This window comes from Esox lucius, chromosome 16 (genome assembly GCF_011004845.1).
Source record: "Esox lucius isolate fEsoLuc1 chromosome 16, fEsoLuc1.pri, whole genome shotgun sequence".
Taxonomy (NCBI): Eukaryota; Metazoa; Chordata; class Actinopteri; order Esociformes; family Esocidae; genus Esox; species Esox lucius.
This window is the reverse complement of record NC_047584.1, coordinates 20,808,342-20,834,399: the sequence shown is the minus strand read 5'-3', so window position 1 is coordinate 20,834,399 and position 26,058 is coordinate 20,808,342. Positions and strand designations below refer to the sequence as shown.

Here is a 26,058-nt window from a genome sequence, read left to right as displayed (position 1 = left end):
TCATATAATGTAGTTTAATGTCATATCTCAAACACCTATTGACTTTTGGAAGGTATATCCTTGGTTGGGTGAAAAGGGTTGTGTTTACACAGATTATTTTGGATTGAATTTCCAGTAATTGGTCACACATTAGATCACATCAGATATTTCACGTCTATATTTCACATCAAATAAACGACAAATCAGTAAAAACTGATTTTTACTTCAGCTTCCAGTGAAACTAATTTTGATGAACATGACTTTCAATGCTGTAAAAGGCAAGGGCTTGGGTCCAGAGTTTCTCAATTCAGTTCACTAAAGCACTACAACTGTACATTTGAATCACTTAAAAATAAAATAAACCAGCCCTAAATAATGAATGACAGAAAGACAAGGCCTGGTTGGTCTTGGCCCATCACCACATGCAGGCGTGTTCTAATCAGCTTTCTCATGAATCTGTGGAGTTATGCCTCAAGGGGTTTGCGGCTTCATTATTGAAAGAAAGCGTACAGTAAGAATTTGATGGTTGTATTTCATGACCCTAAAAATAATATCCAGCGCACAGTAAAATATTAATGCAGATTTTTTCTGTGAAGTTAGGCATAGCTGTGTTTTTCTAGTTGGTTAATTTTGTAACAGGACCGTGTCGACTTGGAGCCTTCTCAGGAGGAATGTGACTCATGATATCTTCACAGCATCCACACACGTCCACTGCAGCCAGGAGCTTCAAGGGCGAGCACATGCACAGTCAGAGACAGACAGCCACACGGTCACCTTTTTATGGCCCTGCCTCCAGGGCTATTTGGAGATACCACGGGAAAGTGGAAGGAAAGCCCTTAATCGGGCTTCACCTTGAAAAAGAGAAACATCCAACAACAGCCTCTTTTCATTGTTCGCTTAAAACAAATATAGAATTGCATTTTGGTTCTGTCCCGGTGGGATAGTAGAAAAGATGACATTGAGGTTAGGGATTTTTTTTTTGTTGCTAAAATGGATTTGGTGTTTTCTATGTGCTCAATACTTTCTGCCCCACCCTCCCAAAGCAGCCAGAGCAACACCCACCCTGCCCACATATGGGCAGCTATGCACACACACACACACACACACACACACATCACAAAGAAAGACAAGGCCTCGGCAAAAGTAAACTAAGGTCTCCTTTATTCTTTTTTTGTTCACTTTATATATCTATGTATCAATTTTTTTTTTCTACATACGAGTCCTTAAAAGTTAGTCGTCATGCTTTAGGTGCAGCTTCAGTGTGGGAGCACATGCAAGATGGTGGTCCAGATGGAGACTGCAGCGGACGAGGGGGTGAGAGGACGAGTAAGGAGCTCTGACCACCCCGAGTGTGCCACACTGGGACTACCGAACAGTCACCAGATAACCACAACGCAGTCAGGATGGCCGGCTGACCGGATGACCGACCGACAGGGGACCACAGATCACTGGGATCACTTGATTATAGGGAAGCAGTTCTGTTTCTTGCAAACAGTTCCGACCGATCCATGTTGGGGGACGGTTTCTGTCATGACATCATCAATTGACATCTTTAGTGCATTCAAAAAAAATATAAAGAACATACTATAGACAAGCAAGCCGCCTTTAAAAAATTCTCTGTTTTAAAAGAGAGTGAACAATGGGGAGGGACGGGGGGGACAGAGGGGGGCCCTAATTAAAGGGGCATAAAGGGGGGTATATTGCTCATGACCTGGATCTAGTTTTCTTTCTGAGGCCCGCCTCATGGCTCGGTTCCTCCATTGTCAACGACCTCAGGACATATTGTTCCACAATGGGACGGTGAGGAGGGGACGGAGGGAAAACTGGGTTGGACCACAAACACAGAACTGATAGTCTGTTCCTCTCAACCTTGAGCTTCAAGTCATTGATCCAAATTACCGCAACCAATGCGGCCGTTTGCGGTTAAGAGGCCTTTTAGAGAGACACAAAAGGCACACAAAAAAAAGTGCACCACAAAGAACATACAGGACATTTGAAATCGGCTCACCAAACGACTAGCAAATCTCTGGCCACTGCAGAAAAGGAACAAGACTTTTTTTACGACTTCAAAATAAAAGACAAAACTAAATCCAATACATCCCAGCTGTTTCATGAGAGGCAAAAGAGGGAGAACCAGAACTAGTCAGTGAAGGAAGAATAGTTGCACAGGCATCACATTTTTAAACCAGTATTAATCCTAGTCGCATCAATTCCATAGCAATAATACAGAGGTTCACAATATTTACACCTTGATAATCAACAGCTACAGAATTACTGAGAGCCTGACACGCAAAATTCCATCACAAAGCTGGAATAAAACAGAACACAAAACCATCTTACTATACAAAAAAAAAAAAGACATTGGTAAAATGAAAGTATAAAAACAAAAACATCATATCACACCCAGCAATCTGAATAACACAGGTCTAAAAAAAAACTAAACAAAAAAAAAAGTATCCCGATTTTGTCTTTTGTCTGCTGAATAAAGTAAATAGAAAAAACACAAGGACATCATCTTTGGTGCAGATTCCACAGCAATACCGAACGTCATGTTGCCATGACTTTGACCGAGTGGTGTCACACATGCGCAAGCACACACGCACTTTGCTCTAGACATACACACACACGCACGCGCGTGCGCACACACACTGCTGGGACTGCTGGATATAAAAATACACCAAGTTATAGAATACCTCAATAACCAGTTTTATCTGCAGCATGTCTGTTCACATTGGGGTTTATCACTGGCCATCGACTGCAACGCTCAACCACAAACAAAAGAACAATGCTGATATTAAAGGTGTGACTGGTTTACAGTTTAAGGAAGAACACACAGATAGCACAGTAGCAAGTTGTCATTACTGGCATCCAGAGTTGTGTGGTAGAAATAGCCTAAATTGAAAAGATTACCACGAAGAATACAGCGGGGAAAAGGCTTCGAGAACACCCAGGTATATTGAGGGATCATAAACAGATGGGTCATTTGGTGGGGAGTGGGGTGGTAGTACCAAACCCAACTTGGTAAAAGCCCATGCGTTTCTCTTTGTTCCACTGGAAGTTCACTCGCACATGATCAATCAGCGTTGGCGTAGAGTTCTTTAAACGGCTCTTGGAGACCTATGCATTGAATGACATGACAGTCTACTTTAGACCTTCATAATAACCCCAGGTTGACATAGCATGCAGTTGCCCTCGGATTAAGGATCACAGATTTTTGGGATAATGTGAAATGCCAACTGAATCAAAATTCCATTTCAATAAGAAAATATATAAAATCCTACACAAGTCACATTTGCTATGCACTGCATCTGTTTCAGGACAGGCTCATTCACCATTAATCGCCTCTGACAACGTGCCTCTCCTTATCAGGTTTGAGGACAGTTACAGTGAACTTGCCTAGGCCTAATGTAACATTGTTTCAACTAGATGTTTTCCATGGCAATCAGCTTGGGACAACGTGTGCAGAGGGGAACTGTTTTATAGCCTATTTTATCACGTTTCCACTGCAGATATGTGATCATAAGCTTTTGCCTACCATGGATTGTTCTAAAGGAATAGGAACGATTTATCTGAAAAGGTTTTTCACATTCCAAATAGATATAAAACACTGCTGACTTTGTTTTTCTGTGAAAAAATAGACCTTAGTGCAAAGGCCGGGAAATGCACACTAAAGCAGTAGGTTATGTAATATATATATATATTATATAAAAAATGTGAAGACAAAGCCATTATGGAGAAGAGCAGTGTGTTTGTGCCACATACAGAAACTCAGCATATAAATTTGTAATGTCATTATGACAATATTAAGAAATGGACAAAAAAACCTGGGTAACGGTACAACAGAGTGAGACCAGGCGACAACAGACAATTCATGTGAAATGTTAAAATTCACTACCAGAAGAGTTAAAACAATGTGGTGGGTTTGCGGTGCAATAAAGCAGCTATTTTCTTGTATTTGATTAATTTCTGTTTGATTGATCTGTTATAATTTAATTCCGATAATTTTGGGTCAGATAAGGTGGACCTCGGATCAAAGTCAGATCGAGTAATAATAATTTAATTAAAAATTAAAAGTTTCCTTCAGATGTCTTCAGTTTCCTGTAGAACAGACTAGTCATGAGTAATAACATGAATGATAATATACATTTCTACACAGAAAGGTATACACATTTCCTATACATCTAGATTGATACATTTCAAACCATTCATAATTCAGACATATTATCCCAACTCTAAGACCAACATTTTTGACAGACCGTCATAGCTTCAATTTAAAAAGTGAATAATTGAATATATCACTATTTTGGTGGGGTCCAGGATTGTTTTTGGGTCACAGGCCAGAAAAGTTAAAGAAACATGCTTTAAGCATTTATAAATGCACAGAGCATTGATGCTAAATGCCACTGAGGCTTATGAAGGTATAAAGCAACTCCAATGTCATGTTACTGATAGGACATATCATATTCCTGCCATTATTTAGTTGCAGTATAACCCAACATCTCGCAAACACGAAAAAGTACAAAGTTGCAATACTAAAACAAAGCCCCCCCTCCACAAACACCAAAGAAATCAAACAAAACAAACACGCATCAAGACACAAACGTGATCCAAAGCTGCCTGTGCAGAAAAAAGATGCAGGCATTCAAAAATTCCCTCAAGGAGATCCCACTGCTTATCGACCAAATCAGCTCTGCAGACCTCGGAGACAGTTCCCATGCAAAGCCATGGCTTAAGACAATAAGAAAAAAACGTGCAGCGTCTCCTTAACTACCTTAACACTCCAGGCCCAAAGACTCAAGTGCAGTCGTCAGTGGCCCCCACCAGGGCTCCGTGCTCCAGGATGGAATGGCTTTAATGACCAACAACGGCCCACAATTAAATATTTCCGATCAGCGAAGATTCAAAGGGAGCAACCATTAATTTTGTATTTAATACAAGGGGCAAGACCACTGTCCTGTAAGGCTCTGTTGGTAGAGCTAGGCTCTTCCAATGCCAGAGATGTGGGATACATTTTGATTGGAAACAATATCATAAAAGTAAGTTTCTGCTAAGTGACTGAAATGTCAAATGTCGTATGGAAATACAACCAAATACATTTTTATATTACTTAAACCAAACAGGAACTTATGTTGGACCTACATTCATAAAGTTTGTTGACTGTGTCCAGCTCATTGATTATAACAAAAAGCAAGGACACATCAAAACATTTTGACAACCAACCAAGGCCCCCGGGGCAAAGGGAGTTTGATACCTCTTATCTAGCCAATCAATGTACATTTTGGTTATCGAAAAACTTTGAGAGTAACTACATGCTATTTGGACAACGTCATATTTTGTGTCTTGAGAAATAATCAACTACTAAAATAGATTCCAGTTAAAAAAATGGAGGGACTTAAAGGGCAAACTGAACATGGTTACATTAGAATAAAATGTAAAAAAAGAAAATTTTATGGACGCCACACCCATGAGGAATGAGTGTTTGGGACGGAGGGAAGTGGCAGGAACCACCTACTTTACTTATAACAAACACTCAGACAGACATATAAACGCACACATACATGCATGCACCCACGAGTCACACGCACCCACGCAGGCACACGCACAAACACACGTGCACACACAGACGTGCACACACAGGCGTGAAGTCTCAGTGGCTGGTAGCTTAGAGGAGCCCCTCTCTCAGGCCTAGAGAAGGGTTTGGGCTGCGATGGGTCGGGCTGGTCCAGGAGGTTCTCCAATCAGGAGTTAAGGGAAAACTGGTCCTGCTCGATGGGCTTCTTCACCCAGGCCCCCAGGCCGGACTTGTGGAAGACCTTGATGAGCGTCGTCTTGGCGTTATGGTACTCCAGCGCCGCCTGCTTGGCGTCATGGTACGAGCTGGGCTTGGACACCTTGATCCTCAGTGTGGATGACAGCTGGAGTAACCCGGGGGGGACAGGGATTTTGAGATGAACAGAGGACTACTTTAAATCAAACGTCGAGGAGCAAAGAAATTGGCTTTAGCTGGTCCTAATGTGAAATTTGCGTGTCTCGGATTGCCATAAAGACTAAAGGAGAGACATTGCGGTGTGTGTGTGTGTGTGTGTGTGTGTGTGGTGGGACCCTTCCATACCTTGGAGTGGAGGCGAACCCAGCGGCTGTAGAGGGCGTGCTTGCAGAGACGGGAGGCGCGCCCCATCTCGTCTTTGCCCGTGGTGGCGTTAATGACCTCCAGTGCCTGGTCTCCAATTGCCCAGTTCACGCTGAAGTTGGGCGCCTTTCCCGGCTGCCTCGCCTCCGCGTTGCTGATTCCTGGAATCCCAGACAGGACAGTGGAGTAGTGGATGAATCGACTTTAAGACTAAACACCCGTGAACCACTGTGGGACATGACGAGCCTTCATGGCAGACAACGTCAGAGGAGTTCCGCTGCCTGCCGAGGACAACCTCAGCCGTAGACCACAGGGTCATACACAGTGCATAACGCCTCAATAACGGGTTGGGTTCTTACCCAACACATTCCAGGCAGCAGGTAACAACCTATCTGGGTATCATGTCAGCTCATCATTTATATTGAAACACCATGGAAACAATGCAATGTCCAAGCAGCCAGTTCATGACAAAGCTCCTGCTACGGGACAAGAGCTCCTCCAGGCGGGTGGGTGTTGGGGGGGTGGGTAGATGCGAGGCATAAATCTTTCGGTGCAGGGTGTTAAAACGCCTCAGTTCCTTTTGCTTCTCTGCAGCGCTGACTGGCTGGCTGGCTGGCTGACTGACTGGCTGGCGGGATTATGATTTAAAGGTCTAAATGCTGAGCGTCCGCCGCGCAAAGCTCCTTCACGGTAAAACGCCCTAAAGCGGAAAAGGTTAATAATCCTCCCATTATATCTTTACCTGCAGTTTAGGGAGCCATCGGGGAGGACAGGGAGAAGAAGGAGGGCAAGGAAAAATAAAGTACTGATAGATACGCGACTAATGCCAGGAGGAAGCTAAGGGCGCCAGTCAAGACGGATCTGCAGGGAGACCGGGGTCATGTTCATTAGGGTTCACCATGAACAAAGATTTTAAAGACTTAAAAACAAAATCAAACCAAGTGTTTTGAGTCCCTTTATGTTTTTGTTTCTACTGAACATGGACCATGACTCTGTTACAAGGGAAATGCCCTCCCCTGCCTTTGGACAGCGGGAGGGAACAAACATTTTATGTGCTATAGTTACATATGCCCTAAAACAACTTGACAAACAGCTATGAAGCTAAATGTCACAAAAGAAAAAAGGCTTGCGTGAAGAATAAAAATCAAAGAAATAGAAAACTACAGCTCAAAGTGTCTAAACAGACCTGACCTTAAAAGAATAACGGCTGCATGGCATGGTTCCCACGGATTTGGAACAAAGGGCATTGAGTTATCGGAATACACACAGGGAAAGGTATGCAAATGTCACCACAGATGACAAGAGCAGTGGTTCAACGGGACTGAACCATCTGATTACCTGGGATTCTGTTGGATGTTTACCACGGACATGTATACATGATTGGTGTTTACCTATGAGCCTACTGTGGGTTTGCTGACCGAGTCACAGTGATGGGTTTGACAAAAAAACTATGAAACAGACTGAAGTCAGCCAACCTTCTCCTGGCCAACTAATAGCAGTTTTCACAGCATGTGAGTGTTTGAACACATTTTTGCTGTGTTTGTCCCTCAGGCATGAAAGTCTTTAACCGTTTTGGTTTCATTAGACTACAAAATGGATGAGAGACTAAAACAGAGGGGTTATCAGGTGTCTGTTTGGGGTGGCACGTAGCCTAGCAGTTAGCACAACTTTGTTGCTAAATTTAGCTGGAGGGGTCATGGCGAAGTGTCAAGGTGAAAAGGTATTGGAGAAGGGTCAAGGTGGAAAGGTAATGGTGAAGGGTAGGGCTGAGCGATATCAACAAAAATCATTATCGTGAAAAGTGAACCCAAGGTACACCTTAATGTTAATTAGAATAATCTAGTTAAACTGCATTGGAATATGGCACATTTGTACTCAGCCTTTTTTAACACAAAGTTATTGTGATATATATTGTTGGAGGTAATTGGGTCCACTTATTGTAATACTGATTTTTGTAGTTATCGTGCAGCCCTAGTGAAGCATTAAGGTGTAACGGTGGATGGGTAATGTGATGGGTCAAGGAAGGGTCACTGTGTAAAGGTAATGTGAAGGGTCAAGGAAGGGTCACTGTGTAAAGGTAATGTGAAGGGTCAAGGAAGGGTCACTGTGTAAAGGTAATGGGAAGGGTCAAGGAAGGGTCACTGATGAAAGGTAATGTGAAGGGTCAAGGAAGGGTCACTGTGTAAAGGTAATGTGAAGGGTCAAGGAAGGGTCACTGTGTAAAGGTAATGTGAAGGGTCAAGGAAGGGTCACTGTGTAAAGGTAATGTGAAGGGTCAAGGAAGGGTCACTGTGTAAAGGTAACGTGAAGGGTCAAGGTATAACGGCGAAGGGTACTGACCACTCAGTAGAGGCCTGTTGAGGCTGAACTGCTGGGGTAGGTCCTCGATGTCTGCGATGCGTTGATACATGGCCCGGGACAGGTGGTCGGCATGGTACAGGCTGCCCAGGATGATGCTGGAGAAGTAGATGGGCTCCATGAAGTAGCTCATCAGAGAGCCCTGGATGCCCAGCACGTTCCATCTGTGACAGACGAGCACAGGGGTTAGTATAAACGTGCGCACACACACAGTACACACACAAGGACACAGAAACACACAGAGATGGAGCGTTGAGTCTGAACTATCCAATTTCATTTCCCTTCACCCTCTCTGCTATGTCGTTACATTAGTTGTGCCTCGTCTTTCCTGTCCATTTTCCATCCACACGCTCTACCATGCATTTGTGCCAATTGCCTGGGAGACAGACAACATCCAAGAGGACACACACATAGACGGGAGGAAAAACACCATCAGCCAGCGACAGAAACAAGACCCTGACAAACAGCTCTGATAACCGCCACTCCGGCTTCCTTTCTGACCCGAGGCTGTGTGTGCAAGAGTGTGAAATTAACACACAGATGAGGCTAGACCTCTAGTTCTCCTGTTGCCCTCAGCGGGGTGGGGGGGGGGAGTGGGGCATTTTTCATATGCAAAAGGGGAGAAGGGGCTTATTCTGTGGACTATCTTCGCTAGTGTTCAGTTCCTGACACAAGCAAAAGACATTGTCAGACAACTTTGCGCACGTGCCTGCACAGAGAGACAAAAGAGACGCAGAGACACACTGACCAATAGCATGTCACGACACCCACCCAACTACCAACTACCACCTAACTACCCAGGAAGAGTGGTGACTAGGGGCGTGCTGATCACATCACACTCGTATCGGCAAAAGTATCCATTAGATTCCACTTGATACTCGTGATCTGGAAATGCACGTGTAGGTGGAGCCTTTAACTTAAGTGAATTACTGCGATGTCACCCCTCAGCACCTCAGAAACGCCTCCAAATGCATCACTGTCCCTGCATGCAACTACACACTGTTCAACGCTGCTCAAGTGATAAACCAGATATTAAATGAGTTGCAAAATAGATCAAACAGAATAATGAATGGCGGGCTGGTCAGGCCTACATGGGTTTATCTTTCTCTGCCCTACATCTGTCTGCGTTGTCTTCGCAATCAGTTGTTTTCTCCAAAATATGGCATACCTCAGGAGACGGTAATGCTTCTAAAGAGCCTGGCCTTTCACCTGGGCTGGGACCAGGAGGGAATGAGCTGTAAAACTGGACCTCCGCATCGAGCGTTGCTGCCCACGTAATCAAAGGAGGAGGGAGTACAAAACCTCGGTGAAATGGCAGGGAGAGAACGCATATGTCTACAGGAAACAATGCTGGGGCTAAGCGGCCATCGCCGAGTCATTAATCATTCCTTCAGGAAGAGGTGGTAGGAGGTGATTTGTTTTGTTGTGGGGAGAACTGGCGGGCAGTCTGTTCCGTGAAGCTGACACGTTCTATACATTGCATTCTCATCAGGCGCTAAGGTAGGTTAGGGTATGATGGCAAGGCCATTACCGCCTGCTCAAAGACATTAGCTGTGTGACACATCGAAATGAGGGGGAGGGAATATATGAGGCGGAGTCGGGGTGTAGATGGCTCTGTATATTGACAGGGAGGGAGCGGGGATGTGTCTAACCTCCATCCGTAATTAGGCTTACCCTCTGAACTGCAGAGGTGCCACTGTCTGAAGAGCAACACACCTGCTCAGGATCAGAACTACAGCGTTTTGCACGTTACTGACTCTGTGGACAATGGGACATCCAGGATAACTCTTTACGGCTATTGCAGACCAAAAAAAAAAACTGCTTAAGGAAACTCTGCGACTTCGCTGTCATTCATTATTCATCTGTGAAAAATTACTTTATTTTTGGCCAGCAATTTCAGAACAGTATAACATCTCAATATATCCAACACTAGCTCCAAACACAAACTATTGGAATTGAAGTAAAATTCATTCTAAAATAATCATACCGCATAACCACATGTTCATTCATTCCGTTGTATTTAAAGAGGCAACACATTCTTGTAAATGCCCTCAAACTCAGGTAAAACACCACACATACACACATACACACATACACACATACACACATACACACATACACACATACACACATACACACATACACACATACACACATACACACATACACACATACACACATACACACATACACACATACTGTAACACTGTTCCTTTGAAAAAGTGTTAATTTTACAGAAAGAAATAAGTTAGAATAGGTTTTCGGGTATTAGGAGTTAGGTTTAAAGCAAGATTAAGGGCTAAATCAGGTTATTGGATTTGTTTAGGTTAGGATCAGTAAAATAATTTTAAAAAGAAATATATGTCCATGTGCACCGCAAGGTTTGGCGTGTGCATGCAGGGACATGTTTTTGTTTCATTGTGAGCATGTTTGTAGGGGAAAGGAGTAGAGAGACTAAAAGCTTGCTGTAACGTTTTTTTTACGGTCAGTTTGTACAGTCAGGACCACAGTGGCCCTTACAGATAAAGGCTGACAGTACGTGCTTCCAACTGCAGTTAGCGGCTCAAAGTCAAATTAACTAGGTGTAATGCCCAATTCAATTCCTCAAATGGAACAACCTGGACCACACCACATTTACACCTGTGGCTTATCCCTACGCAGTGCGTCAACCTTCCTTGGGGGTGGATATGTGCTGAACAGGTCACCAAAAGTGGTGCATTACTGGGTACCTGGCAATCTTGTCGCTGCAGGACATGGTGAGGAGCCGCTCGCCCTGCAGCACCCCGTCCCAGGTCTGGATGGTGTTGCTGGACCTCACAGGGATGGTCCCTTCCCCAGACTCTATCTTGGTCCTCAGCTGGCCCCGTGCCTTACGGTTGGGGTGTCGGTCCCCTTGGTCTGGACAAGGGAGACAGTGACGAGACGGACGGATTCATCCCAAACCACCAGAAGATCCCGATGACAATGTGTCATACTGTTTACGAAGGATTACTTGAAATCAACAGATGTGGTTCAGTACCTAAGCAATCGTGACTCAAACAGTAAAACTTGATCATGGAAATACAAAAGTGAGTACACCCCTCAGATTTATGTAAATATTTGATTATATATTTACATGTGACAACATTTAACAAATGATACTTCGCTACAATGTAAAGTAATGAGTGTACAACTTGTATAACAGTGTACATTTGCTGTCCCCTCAAAATAACAACACACAGCCATTAAGGTCTAAACCGCTGGCAACAAAAATGAGTACACCCCTAAGTGAAAATGTCCAAATTGGGCACAATTAGCCATTTTCCCTCCCCGGTGTCATGTGACTCGTTAGTGTTACAAGGTCTCAGGTGTGAATGGGGAGCAGGTGTGTTAAATTTGGTGTTATCGCTCTCACACTCCCTCATACTGGTCACTGGAAGTTCAACATGGCACCTCATAGCAAAGAACTCTCTGAGGATCAGAAAAAATAATTGTGGCTCTACATAAAGATGGCCTAGGCGAAAAGACGATTGCCAAGACCCTGAAACTGAGCTGCAGCACGATGGCCAAGACCATACAATGGTTTAACAGGACAGGTTCCACTCAGAACAGGCCTTGTCATGGTCGACAAATGAAGTTGAGTGCACGTGCTCAGCGTCATATCCAGAGGTTGTCTTTGGGAAATAGACGTATGAGTGCTGCCAGCATTGCTGCAGAGGTTGAAGGGGTAGAGGGTCAGCCTGTCAGTGGTGAGACCATACACCGCACACTGCATCAAACTGCACGTATTTGGTTCAGATGGTGTCAAGCATGTGTAGCGGCAACCAGGTGAGGAGTACAAAGACAAGTGTGTCTTGCCTACAGTCAAGCATGGTGGTGGGAGTGTCATGGTCTGGGGCTGCAAGAATGCTGCTGGCACTGGGGAGCTACAGTTCATTGAGGGAACCATGAATGCCAACAGGTACTATGACATACTGATGCAGAGCATGATCCCCTCCCTTCGGAGAATGGGCCGCAGGGCTGTGATAACGACCCCAAACACCTCCAAGATGACCACTGCTTTGCTAAAGAAGCTGAGGGGAAAGTTGATGGACTGGCCAAGCATGTCTCCAGACCTAAACCCTACTGAGCATCTGTGGGGCATCCTCAAACGGAAGGTGGAGGAGGGAAAGGTCTCTAACATCCACCAGCTCCCTGATGTCATCATGGAGGAGTAGAAGAGGACTCCAGTGGCAACCTGTGAAGCTCTGGTGAACTCCATGCCCAAGAGGGTTAAGGCAGTGCTGGAAAATGATGGTGGCCACACAAAATATTGACACTTTGGGTCCAATTGGGACATTTCCCTTAGGGATGGTACTCTAATGTCTAAACCAGCGGTTTAGACATTAATGGCTGTGTGTGGTGTTATTTTGACAGGACAGCAAATGTACAATGTTATACAAGCTGTACACTCACTACTTTACATTGTAGCAAAGTGTCATTTCTTCAGTGCTGTCACATGAACAGATATAATCAAACATTTACAAAAATGTGAGGGGTGTACTCACTTGTGAGATACTGTATATATGGTTTTCATACAAAAGGTTTAAACTTTCTATTGTACTCCTCTATGGTGAGCAGTAACTGGGAACAGCACAGATAAGACACAAATAGGAAATCTGTGGTATTAATTGGCTAGCAGGCCTCATGACACACTGACTAATTGTAGCAGGTTATTTATTTTGTGTTTCAGTGCATGACTGGAAAACAATGTGACAGAATCATTTATATGTCACATATAAAGTGGATGACTAGTCAGATAGAGAGAGACCAACCAAGAGAGAAAATGAGAAAGAGAATGACAAAGACCGCTAATTAATAGACGTGTTTAAATGTTTGTAATGCGCATTTGGACATCCAATGGGAAATTCAAATTAAATTAAACCAAGCATAGGAGAAAAACGTACAAGATTTAATTGAATAAAATAAACAAGGTCTGATATCGAATTCTCAACAGGCATAACATTCAATAATAAGAATTGGTCAGCCAGCTAAGTGAAGGGAATGAAGACTGACCCCCAAGTTGCGGTCGATGGAGTCCGGCTGTCACAGTGGGCACGCTCACTAAAAACTATGTCACCAAAGTTAAAAAGAAGGCCATACTGTATGTGTAGCATCCAACATTAAGCCCTTGTCATTACTATGCTATCGCCATAGGATATCAATGAGTCAAATCCCAATCAGCCACTCACTGATTTAAGACAAACTGCTTGAAGTTACGTATAAGACGTTCATGGATAGAAATGCTGAACCATGCTCATATGATATAAAAACGTAAGAGCAGATTCCAACAAGTCGCAGATTCTAAGATTGGTGAAAATTAAAGGGCGGACCGCATCGGAAATCATTATGTTGCCACTGGATAGCCAGACTGATGGGTCTAGAAACAGGAATCATGTCGTCATTTTACAGTGAGGGGATTGGTCACACCGACGGTGGCACGGTAAGGGTGATGCCTCATACCTTCCATGCCGGCCTCGTGTGGCGAGAAGATGCGCGCGTCTCCGCAGGGCGAGGTGCTGATGTAGAGATGGAACTGGACGTTGTCCTTTAGCCGGTAGCCACGCTTGTCACAGCGCACGAATATGGACTTCTGGTGCTCTTCCTTGTTGTTGCTAGGCAACAGAGGGTAAAAAAAGGGGGCAGTGTGTGGGCAGGGGCACCAAATTGTCTCAGAAAACCAAAACATAAAGAATCCGCTGAAGCAGGAAGTCATGAATGTGTGGCAAGCAGCAGTTGAAGCAACATTTTTGCAATGTAGAGAAAAGGTTTAGAGGAAATTGCAAAAGTGGATGTGAGTTTGTGACCTGACAAAACCCAAAAATGGTTTGATAGAGTTTAACAAACTAACTTCAGAACCAAAGGGAGCCATCCTGTGTACCTGAGGAAGTGTTCCAGCTGTGAGTAGAGGTAGCGGATCAGTGAGCGGCGGGCGATGATCTCCGCGTGGCAATCGTTGAGCGCCAGTCCGCGGTCACTCATGTACTCGCCATTGATGCACTTGGTGCCCGTGGAGACGCAGATGACCTGGGCCTCTTTCACGTCAGTGCCTGGGGGAGAAGGGAATAGATCATGTTTAACTATTGTTTTCATTTTCCATTCAACTGACATGCATCTCAGGGACATTCTTATGTATACATTAATGCAATATTACATTTTTGTAAATGCACTGAGTGATGAGGCTTAGAAAGCTGATGGAACAGACAAACTAACTCAAAAGGAAGATGTTGGTATGACCAAGGATGACTGATGATGCTAATCCCACCCTTCCCGAGCATAAGCAGCTTATTTTCCTGACATCTTCAGGACAGTATAGTGGAGGTTTACTGTCTGTACCGATCTAGTGGGGTGCCGTTTGGCGGCAGCAACCCCACCCCACAAGAGCGAAGAGTGCCATGTTTTCCCATTAGACAGAGTAACGTGTACCTGTTGTCATGACGACCCCCGCCAGGACTTTCCGCCGTGCGTGGGGGGAGGTGAAGTTGTCCGTCAGCTCGCTGAACTTGTCCACCACCAGGCGGGAGACAGCGTCGGCAAGGACCTGGGAACGCACACCCCGCCACACACACACCCCCCGCCACACACACACACACCCCCCGCCACACACACACACACCCCCCGCCACACACACACACACCCCCCGCCACACACACACACACACACACACACACACACACACACACACACACACACACACACACACACACACACACACACACACACACACACACACACACACACACACACACACACACACACACACACACACACACACACACACACACACACACACACACACACACACACACACACACACACACACACACACACACACACACACACACCCACCCGATGTGACAAACAATACAACACCCACAGCCTTTAGAAAGAGGTTGTCCGTTTGAGACCTGTGTATCCTTCTCCAAATCCAAAACCATTAACCTCCTGACTTTCACCTGGGATCAGCATCTAACGGCAGCTTCATTGTATTCCACTGCACACAAACACCCCAGAGTCAGCCATGTGAACCTACTAAGCACAGCTGACAGTGCAGTCCCTCAAGCACTAGCAGTACATTCACACATCTGCCTAAAGACAACATTCAGTTCAAAAGCATCTCATCAAACTGGGTTGGCACTGATGTAGTGGGTACATGTGTTTGTTATTTAGCAAATATATGCACCTATTGGTTCTCTTCAGGATTTAAAATCTACATTCCCTTTCAGTGACAAAAACACTACAACTTAGACTATTATGAATAGAAATGGGAGTTGTTTTTTCATTAGAGCTAAATGCTTATACAGTCAGTATAGATCAAGCTGAATCTCTCCAGGAACCTCAAATTAACTAGACACATCTCTTTTCCTTGACAGCGGCCGTTCCTTTTGCTTGCTTTTATCCATTGAGTAATACAATGAAAAAATGATTTCAGCCAAGGACAGGCGATGGCTGAATGGGCACAAATGAAAGAGATTAGTCCAAATATTACTTCGCTGGTACTTCAGAGTCACCCAGTTGAAGTGGGATCATTTAACTTCTACGTTCCCAGGATTGGTGGCAGGCAGCACACTTGCGTATAAGCCTGCTAAACAGCGAGACAGTAAAAAAATTAAAAACTGAGTATTCTTTCAATCACGTTTCTCAAATTTCATGTCCATGTCCATGTGGAGAACCCACTTCAGCTGGGTTGAAAGTAATTTAATATTAACCGAAAATAAATAGACAAATTAACAGGTGCAGTACCATTGACACAGGCTGCTGGTTAAAAGCAGACCAAGGGGCAATGAAAGGAGTAAGACAAGTGAAGCCATTGACTGTTTGCCTCATAAGCTGCTTTCCTACGCAGATTGCACTCCTGGCACAGTGGCAGGACTTTTGACAGCCTCTTCTGTCATTATAAATCCTAGACCAATTCAACACCTCAACCCCAAAGACTACTAAACTGAATAATCTTTACTCATCATCAGATACCTGCTTTGAGCACCTAAAAGCCAGTTTTCAGACTCTACCAAGCAATCCAATTATCAATAGACGGGTAACGTCCCCAATCCTGAAATTCCAATACTCAATACTCTGATTCATTCCAAACATAATACCAGACTCGGGCAACCCTTGACAGTGCCTCATATGATCTAAAGTCTAGGTAGGAAAAACTCTGGACAGTCAACAGTGGTTGTTTACACGACAAAGATGTTAATTAAGATAGAAACACGCTAGTCCCTGGTGTAATCTCAAACGGCGATAAGGGGAGACCGATTAGGAAATGTCTCACATGCATGCACATCTCAGTCTTAAAGCACCTCACATATACCCCACCCGTCTCACCTTCTAATGATTGGCAGGAGCGCTGAATGTTCTGGCGGTACTTTCATGAAAATAAACGACTTTAATATATGAGTAGAGGTACGTGACTGATACTGGACTTCTTCAGATAAGCTCAAAGACATTTTCATTGAAACACTTTCAGATGTTTTTGTTTTGTAATGTAAAAAAAGAATATCAAATGGAAATCAACAAGTTTGTTTCGACAGAGCTTTAAAACAAGCATATGAAAGGTTTTCCCAGCTTAAAGAATAATAGAACAACTACTCTAGAACTATATAATTCACTGCTTCAAAACCTTATCCGGATTTTTATGAATATTTAATGCACTCCCATAAAAAACATTCCAAATCTCATCAGTTTAAGAATGCCTTGCATTCATGTTTTGGCTATCCATAATGTATCGCAGAAAAGTCTACTTTCTTGGTAAGGTCTGTTTTCGACTCCAGGGTGTTAGGCCTGTATCCTGACAAAAAATCCCTGAGGGATTTGCGTAAGTACTGTGATTCCTTTGTTCAGCGGCCACAAATATTACATCTAAAGTATAAAGCTCATCACTCATCACTTAAAAACACACTTCACCCTGGTTCATTCAGTCAGTGAGAGTAGATACAATTTTGCTGCCTGGGCCTGACCGAAAACGCTCTTGACTTGGGGCTGAGCAGGCCAGATGGTCCCAAGATGCTTAAGACGCCCTCTTACCTGGGGTAGGTGGAGCTGCAGTCCCTCTCTGGGGATGGGCTGTCGGGATGGTGTCTGGTCCAGCTGCATGTTGAAAAGAGCTGAGAGAGCTGCCTGGGCGGCCCGGGCCTTGGCCAGCTTCTTGTTTCGTCCGGAGCCCTCAAACTGCTGCGAGTCCACAGACACCTGCATCACAAAGTTCTTGGCGTGGCTCTCGCCGCTCTCTGACACAAAGTCATACTTGAGACCTGGCCTCAGCTCATTGAGGATCATGACTGGGTTCTTCCCACTAGAGGGTGAGGTGAAAGAGGAGGGAGGAGGCAACAGGGCCTGGGCAAGGTTAGCACCTGGCGTTGAGGGCATGGGGTACTCTCCCAGTGAGTTCAAAGAACCGCTGCCATTGGAGCCCAGATAAAAAGAGTCCTCAGGCGGTGCAGGTGTTTCAAAACCATTGAAGAGCATGTCCGGGAAATCGGCCTGGTCGGACGTAAAGTCTGTGTTGACGGTCAGCGTACGGCCCATTGCGAGGTGTGCCTCGGAGGCATTGGGAAACTGGACAAAGGAGCGCAGGGCCTTCTCAGCCGCATTCAGCTTGGCCTTTTTCTTGGTGGGGCCTGAGCCCTCAAACTGCTGCCCGTTGACCTCAACTGTCATGACAAACACAGGAGCATGGACCGGACCGGTCTGAGACAGCAGCTTGTACTGCAGCCCCGGCTTTATCTCATTCAGCTGCATGAGGGCATTCTTGGGTAGAACCGGGCCTGGCGTTTTCTTACGCTTCTTGGCCCGGAACTTGGATTGTGTGTGTCCATTGTTCCCCTCCTCTAGGGGACGCTTCCTACTCCCCCCACCACTGCCGTTGGGGAGCTGCTCGACCACAGCTGCCCCCTCTTTGGAGGAGACGTTGTCCAGGTTACGGTTTTCCTTTACGTCGGTGCTGCTCGAACCTGCGGTGCCCAGAAAGAGTAACTTACAACGCCTTCGTTGCAGGATCTTGTAAATGTAAAATTTATAGATTCCTGTATCACTCTTTGGAACTGAACTGGTGATGTGTGTACTTTTTTCTGTAATTTTTTCTGGGATTCTTAATGGAAATTACGTTGCGCCCAAAGGATCAAAACACATCTAAAAGGAAAATCCATTTTGCAATTAAGTGTTAGCAAAATTGCCAATAATTATTGTCATACATATAAATTGTCATGTTGATAGGACTTTCTTGCATATATTTTATTGGATTCTAAAGCAAGAGGGATTTAATCTACACAATACATTAAATTACTACATCAATAGTGAAATCAGTGAGGGGAAAATACTGTTTAAGAAAAATCTGTCCATCATAACTAAAATATTGAGTTCCTCTCTCCAAATAAGACTGAAACATTTGCATTTGCTGGCCTTCTTTAGGGAGGTTTCTGAAAATTAATGTCAGTTTAGGGAGGGGTCAGGGAGAAAAGATGTGGAAGAGTTGGGGTAAGCAGATACAGCCATACAAACACACCGATCATCACTTTAAGGGGCAGATTTAAAGACCTGCTCTTTATCTGTCGGCTGGCTTTTTAATGATAGGTTTGCACTACAGCCTAGAATGCTGAGCTAGTATTATAGCTCCTCATAATAGTGAAATTGCAGCTCCAGAATATTCTAAGCAAGGAACACACATCACCAGGTCCTGTTGGCAAAGTGGATGGAATGTTGGCAAAATTTTCATTTATAACATCCTCTAGCAAAGGCTTGATAGGTTACTCCTTTCGGTGCTCAGGGAAGAGAGAACCGGCAGTGCAAATGACAGGGTTTTTGGGAAAATGGAGGGTGTGGTCTGGGTGTCATAGGATGTAGGCAGAAAGGGTTGAAATAAAGAGGAACGAACAGCGAGGAAGGAGGCCACATTCCACTAGACCAACCAAGTCTGATAAGAATGGCAATGTCCAACCTGAGATTAGGTGCCAGTCTCTAAAACATGTTTATAGGGAAATGTAGCTTTTTAGAATGTTAAACTTCATCCACTTTTAATGTTGAATCATCATCCAGACGGTCGATGTTCCATTTCGGAGACTTGGCTGTGTTGCATGCATGAGACATATACTATAGCGGCCACAGTAAAATAAATACTTTAAAACAATCTACACAAACCACCTCAATTGAGTTTTATAAAGCCACATCAATGCAAAAACCAGTCATGATATTCACTAGGCTATAACAATTACAAAACTGTATCACTCAAACCACGCTTTGCCCTTATCCAGGGATATTTAGATGTCATGGGATGTTTTCAGGAAAGAAAACGATAGCATGTATCAAAAAATCCCTCTAAAATAATTTTAATCTTCAGCATTTTTGGGAGAGTCTCCAACCACTGCAGTATATGGCTCATGCACAACTAGACAGCCAAATGAACCTTTGACCAGCTGTTCAGATGATGCTTCAAAACTAAAAGGAAATGGAGGTTGAACATGCTAAATAAATATATGTATCCCTTTAAATCCACTTATGTCATCTCTATATAACCCGATTTCTCTGACGTCCATTACTGGCTTCATGGTAGCACAGAGCTGTATCAAATAAGACATATAACAAAATAAAAATATAGCAAAAACTATGGATTTTGAAAATAGATAAGATTAGAACTAGGTTGAGGTTTCCAGTGACTTCGGAACAACACAGAATCCTTTTCTCCTTACAGACGGCCATGTTAGTCAAGTTCTTACATACCAAAACTGGGGCACATCCCAGAAGCAAGACAAAACATAGAAGCCCTGCACTCACATGGTTCCCAAATCTAGTCTCTTATATAACCAGACTAATATGCAACAGTAACACTCCTAAAAATATGTACTTGCTTTTTGGATCAAAATACATAATTAAAAATATTTCATTTATGTTGGACGTAGTTGATTCCCCAAGGCAGTTTTCAGATATCGAACGGCCTAATGGGCTTTAAGGTATTTGTTCATTAGCGTAACATGGATGTGTTTATGTGCAGTTGGATGGAGGTCTTGAAGTGAGTATCACTGACACATCGAGAACAGGGTAAACATGCAGAAGCAAGGGAAAAGAGGATGGTTTGTGAAGTAACTACAAAGGGGAAAGACCAAAGTTATGAATACTGTAAAACAAAGAAGTGCCATCAAATAAAAGGGAATCTGACGGAAGTGTGTCGTGAAAATGATTAGAAATATAGTGAAGAAGATATAGTACGAGGAAGCAGATACATTTATTTGGATGGAGGGATTCATTTGAAAGAACTGTTGTAAGTATTGTTCACAGTTAGACAGAAGGTGCTACAATGAGTGGCTATGGGATTACATGAAACTGCTGACTTTGTATGAGCCAATGAATATTTAATGACTTTTATTGCAGTATTGCTACAGAAGACTTAAACGTCTCATCGATTTCAGTGCAGTACTTACATATTCTTTTGAGGCTTATGTCTGTCTGTGAGCCTATCAGTGGGTGTTTGGAACTATGTTTTTCCAACTGGCATTTAAGCTGGCATGAATTTGGAAAAAGAGTGAGCTGCTTGAAGAATACCAAAAGATGAAAAACTCCAGATATTCAAGTACATGACAATTTTATTGCTAAGAGCTTGTAGCTATCTCTAAAAGTTGCTAACTTCTCATGAGATAATTAACACAACAATAGTGCCAATATCAAAACTGCATGAACTGCCCTGAGCTTTGAGTCAGTTGCTGGCAATTGGGGGAAAATACTCAAAGCATAATTTACCACTTTTTCGTGTTAGATGCTTCCTCAACCTGAGAGTAATCACCGTTAGCACAAAAAAATGAGGAAATAATCAGGGCGTGAGTATGTTTAATTTTTTATGACGTAAACACCTTTAAGTAAGCTCAAACCTTCTAAAAACCTGCTACAGTTTTTAGATATCCACATGCCCTGACTACTTCCATGATTTTTAGCTAGTAGTGGCTACATTTTCAAGTTTGTAAAGGCAGTCAAAAGAAAACTGAATCATGGATTAGTGTTTCTCATGCCCCATAAAAGTCTTTAAGTTGAAAAAGCAGAATTCTCTTTTAATCGATAGAATAATTTTAACCGTAATTCCATAGCTGCTCATCAAAGGAAATGTAAATACAGAGACAGGCCGATTGTAAAGATGAAACCGGTGAGTGAAAGTACAATGGCAATTATCTATTTAATTCTTGGATAGACCAGGCAGCCGTTTTCTTCTGTCTGTTCAGCGTGGTGGGAATGTGGGGGAAGAGATTCATTCATAGGCACCACGGCTGCTGGAGCTCACGGCTCAGGACTCCTTCCAAAATGTCCAATTAAATTTGAATGTGTGAGGGAGGTTGAGATGTTTTTAAAAAGAGTATGCATGGAGCAATATAAGTTGAATCCAATACATTTAAAGTTTTTTGGGGTGAGAAAGAGTTCTGCAGACAAGTTTCTGTATGTGTCTGTCCTTTATGTACGTCCTTCTAGGCGGAGGGAGCAAGAAGGAGGGAAGGGGAGCGAGAGGGAGGGAAGGAAGGAGAGAAAGAGGGAAGGAAGGAGAGAAAAAGAGAGGGAAGTAGAGAGAGAGAGATACTTGGACAAAGAGAGAGAGAGAGACAGACTCACTCATATTCTCCTCTTCGTCCATGTCCATGGTGAAGAGCTTCTGTTGGGACCGGGGCTGCCGAGCGCCGGCTCCACCTGAGAACCACACCAGAGGAATTTGGGGATCAGTCAAAGTTAGCCCAGATGTTCTCACCTCCAAATCATTCACACACCCGTACGCAAAAACACACAGAACTTCAACAGCATGGACTAAGTGGGCTAATGTCTTGGTCCCTTAAGGGCAGATGTAACAAAGTACAAAAAAAATCTAAATATTCAAACACACACACACACAGAGAGAGAGAGGGGGAAATAACACAGCCAAGTGGAGCCTACGGTTTGTACGTTGTATAAATATTCAGCGGTGGAAACTAATCTGGGTGAGAGAGGGGAGAGAGGGGAGAGAGGGGGCCGAGTGCTGACAGGCCGTAATAGTCGGGAGCAGTCTATTGTGACTTTAATATCCGTCCGATTAGACCTCATTTCCAGCTGCCTGCCGGGAGATATACAGCTATTGACATGGACAGGCCTTTTAGTCGGGCATGACACAGACAGACGTTTTTCCTCCAGTAGAAAATGCACTACATTGCGCACAAAGTTGTACAATACAGCAAAGTCAATGGATGTCTAGGCGAGCTGAACTGGGTTCAAACTCTTCATTTTTTGTGTGGCCATCAGTCTTCAAGGAATACCATGCAGTCGACACAGAGATTATACTGACAACCTTTACACCAGTGGTTCCCAACTACGGTCCTCAAGTACCCCCAACAGTACACATTTTCATTGTAGCCCCAGCCAAGTACAGCTGATTCAACTTGTCAACTAATTATCAGGCTCTCGTTGAGTTGAATTGGGTGTGCTTGTCCAGGGCTACAACACTGTACTACTAAGGGGCACTCTGGGGACACAGGAACATTTGAAGATTTCAATATACATTAACTTAGCATTTCATACAAAGCTGCCGGTCAAATGCGCAGAATCTTCTACCAAGACCTGTGACCTCATCCTACTACATTCACTACCAAAATACTACATGAGGAAACTTTGGAAATAGCTTCCCAATTCCAGAGCTCAATAGTGTTGATTTCAATATGAACACAATCCAGATTCAGTACTTTTTCTGGCCTAGACAATAACGCGTTTTCCCAAGTCCAATGCACAAGGAAGTTTATATTGCCCTATGGAGAAACTGTGTTTAGAACACTTCTGGACCCATGTTGACTAGGTCTTTGATGACTATAAAATATTAGAGCATTTTAAATGGGACTTTGTCAAGTAAGTGAATAAGAATCTTTAAAAACACTGCACAGGAATCTTTCACATCCACACACAAACAAGCCAGTCCAACGGCAAGGGCACAGAAACTACAGCAGAAGCTGAAGGACAAGAAAAGTGCAGAAAAGAAAGAGCGAGCGTTGATAATGACGTATGATGGGGAGCAGATTGTGCTGATTCAAGCTCAAAGCCTAGGTCCCATGCACCATTCCTCACTGATGACACTTTCTTAAGCTAAACTAAATTGCCCAATTAATCTCGGCTAATGGTGGGTGACAGCAAATATGCTAGCACAATTATCACCCTATTAAAGATTCATATTCCGCCCCATAATTGAAATTGAAAGGGGGAGGGGGCACCGGGTAGGAGGGTAGGAGAGAACCCCCCGCCCAAATTACAGGTTGAGATTTGTCCATTTAGGCTGGCTTGTGCGCCATTCGATTTTGGAATTGACACCTAAAAAAAACGTTTGCCCATTGGCTCATGCGTAAGCGGCCATGAGATTGGCTCCAATATTGGGCCGGTGCATCTACAGCACCCATAAAAGAAACTTGGTGCGATCCCCAAAGGCTCGGCAAAGGCAGAACCTGAAAACTGTCCAGTAGTTCAGCCCAACCAACAAATACATTGCCTTAAGATAATCTGAGGTGAAAAAAAAAGTCTGTCAGTGCATTTGTGGCATCTCACTTACGCCTCAATAACCAGCTGAAGGGTGCGAGACCAGGGTAGCTTCTGGCCTGCTTAGCTCTGCATGGAGCCGGTGTAAACTCAACTGCATCTGTATTTGGTTTGTGTTGGCCCACAGTCAATTCCAATTCACCCAGGCCTGATTCATCCTGATGTTCTTTTCCCTTCAAATGGCTCAGTGGAAGTAAAAGGCATCAACGTAGCGACGCGTCAGGTCTCAAAGTCCTATACCAGATTTGAAGAGGAATCCAACCCACAGCTCTAAGATTCCACAGGACGGTCTCTAGCAATGAAATCTTTGGGAACAAAGTGGTTTCAACAAACTGCATACTACTCTGGCTGCGGAAAGTAGAGAGGGGAGCGCTATTAGCACGATGACTGCAGACACAACTAGAACTACCGCCATAACAATTGTAATGGTAGAACATTGTTGTCTTCAGTGAAATAACCTTCAAGCTTAAAGCTATAGATGTGCACCGGCTGACTAAGCAGGTAATTATGCAGTCGGGTTCGATTTCTTGGGTTGCATTGGTAGACAGACTGGTGTGCTCCTTGCTGCTTTATTCCTTATGCACAAAGGAGACCCAATCTCAAGTTGTGAAAGGGGCTTGTTTCAGAAGTGGATGGCTGGGGCGCGGGAGGGAGAGAAAAGATGAGAAAGAAGATGAGAAAACTCAAATTCAATCTCGACGGCGTGAGGGACTGAGGGGAAATAAGGTGTTTTGATTTGTCTTTCATCCCTCGCTTTTTCTGCAGCGGAGCGATAGCACTGCGCTTCCGTGAAGGGAGCCGCGGCTGCCCGGATCAGAGGAGAGGGAAACGGGGGATAGAGAGGAGGTGAGATAGAGGGAGGAGAAATAGAAAATGCAATCCTATTCCAGGTAAAAGAGAATCATTATCTCTTCTAAAACAGCCAAATCCGGACAGGCCTGTCCTTGAAAGACAATGGCTGGCAAACGGTCCAGCAAGAACACTGGCGAAGTCTGAGAAAGGGGGGGAGGGAGAGTGAGAGAAGTAACGAAGTAGAAAGAAGGTTGAGATGATTTCATGATTTCTGATGCACATTTCTCTCTGGTGGAACCAGCTTTCCTCATAACAGGCAACAGGCAAAGTTTTCTGTCCAAAAAATCTGGGATTCACATCTGCCAACCCAAATGGGAAAAACTTAGGAAACCTGGAAGCACAATGCAGAGGATTCTTCACAGCCTTATGGGCACATTGGCATGGAGGTTATTGAAGCAATAAAAGTGATTATTTTTTACCCACTGACAGGGTGATGGCTTGTGATTGGTCTAGTGACAACTTGATGGTTTGTTATTGGTCCTGTTACATCTCAGGTGCCATATTATAACACACCCTAAACGGACTGCTCTTTATTTTGATTGAGCGACGTGGCACACAGCTAACGCCACCTTTAATTGGGATTCCATTACCTCTCCCGATATCTGTCATTTTCAAAAACAACCCAACTTCTCTCTCTGATGAAATGAAAAAATAAAATGCCTCTCTTCCAGATCTCCTTTGCTGCCAGTCACAGCTTGCTGTTGGAGCAGAGAGGTCTCCTCTGAAGTGTCACTTTCATGTTTGCTGCCTTTCAAAGCTGTTCCCGGGCAGCTGCGCACAGGCACTCTCGACATAGCCTCAAACTCAGGCTCTGAAAGAATCCTCTCTGACATACAGACTAAATTAAGTCCTAAAAACACTGAAAGCCCTTTATCTGCCATCCAGTCCAAATGCCCAGTGGTCAGAAATTGTTGGTTTGACAGCCTCCAGGATGCATGGGACACGAGCTGGGAATTAGGCCTCCTTAGCAGCTTTGTGACTGTTATAAACATGCAAACACACACACACACACACAAACATGCAAACATGTGAAACTATTTACTGGATAACTGAACAAACTATTTCAGGACCATGGATAGAGAGAAACACCAATCATAAGTTATTTAGCTAAAATCTACCTAACGTCCTGCCTATTATACAAGAGTTTCCATACTGGACCAATTACTGCACAATTTCCACATAAGAATAATATCACTTATTACTGTATT

The 26,058-nt window shown here is 43.9% G+C and overlaps 1 protein-coding gene across 3 annotated transcripts in view; it reads right to left on the bottom strand.

Annotated features, from left to right (window-relative positions):
* Positions 1-1,118: 1,118 nt before the first annotated feature.
* adarb1b (adenosine deaminase RNA specific B1b) overlaps positions 1,119-26,058 on the bottom strand; it is a 107,487-nt gene continuing 82,547 nt past the window's right edge. For all 3 annotated transcript variants that reach the window (XM_010879842.3, XM_010879841.3, XM_013137900.4), the window contains 9 exons: positions 22,067-22,141; positions 17,510-18,435; positions 14,912-15,026; positions 14,367-14,535; positions 13,949-14,100; positions 11,197-11,365; positions 8,450-8,631; positions 6,092-6,270; positions 1,119-5,894 (listed from right to left, as the gene is read on the bottom strand). In XM_010879842.3, coding sequence (XP_010878144.1) covers positions 5,718-5,894; positions 6,092-6,270; positions 8,450-8,631; positions 11,197-11,365; positions 13,949-14,100; positions 14,367-14,535; positions 14,912-15,026; positions 17,510-18,435; positions 22,067-22,094 — 2,097 coding nt within the window. In that variant the 5' untranslated portion in view covers positions 22,095-22,141 and the 3' untranslated portion in view covers positions 1,119-5,717. The remainder of the gene's footprint in view (positions 5,895-6,091; positions 6,271-8,449; positions 8,632-11,196; positions 11,366-13,948; positions 14,101-14,366; positions 14,536-14,911; positions 15,027-17,509; positions 18,436-22,066; positions 22,142-26,058) is intronic.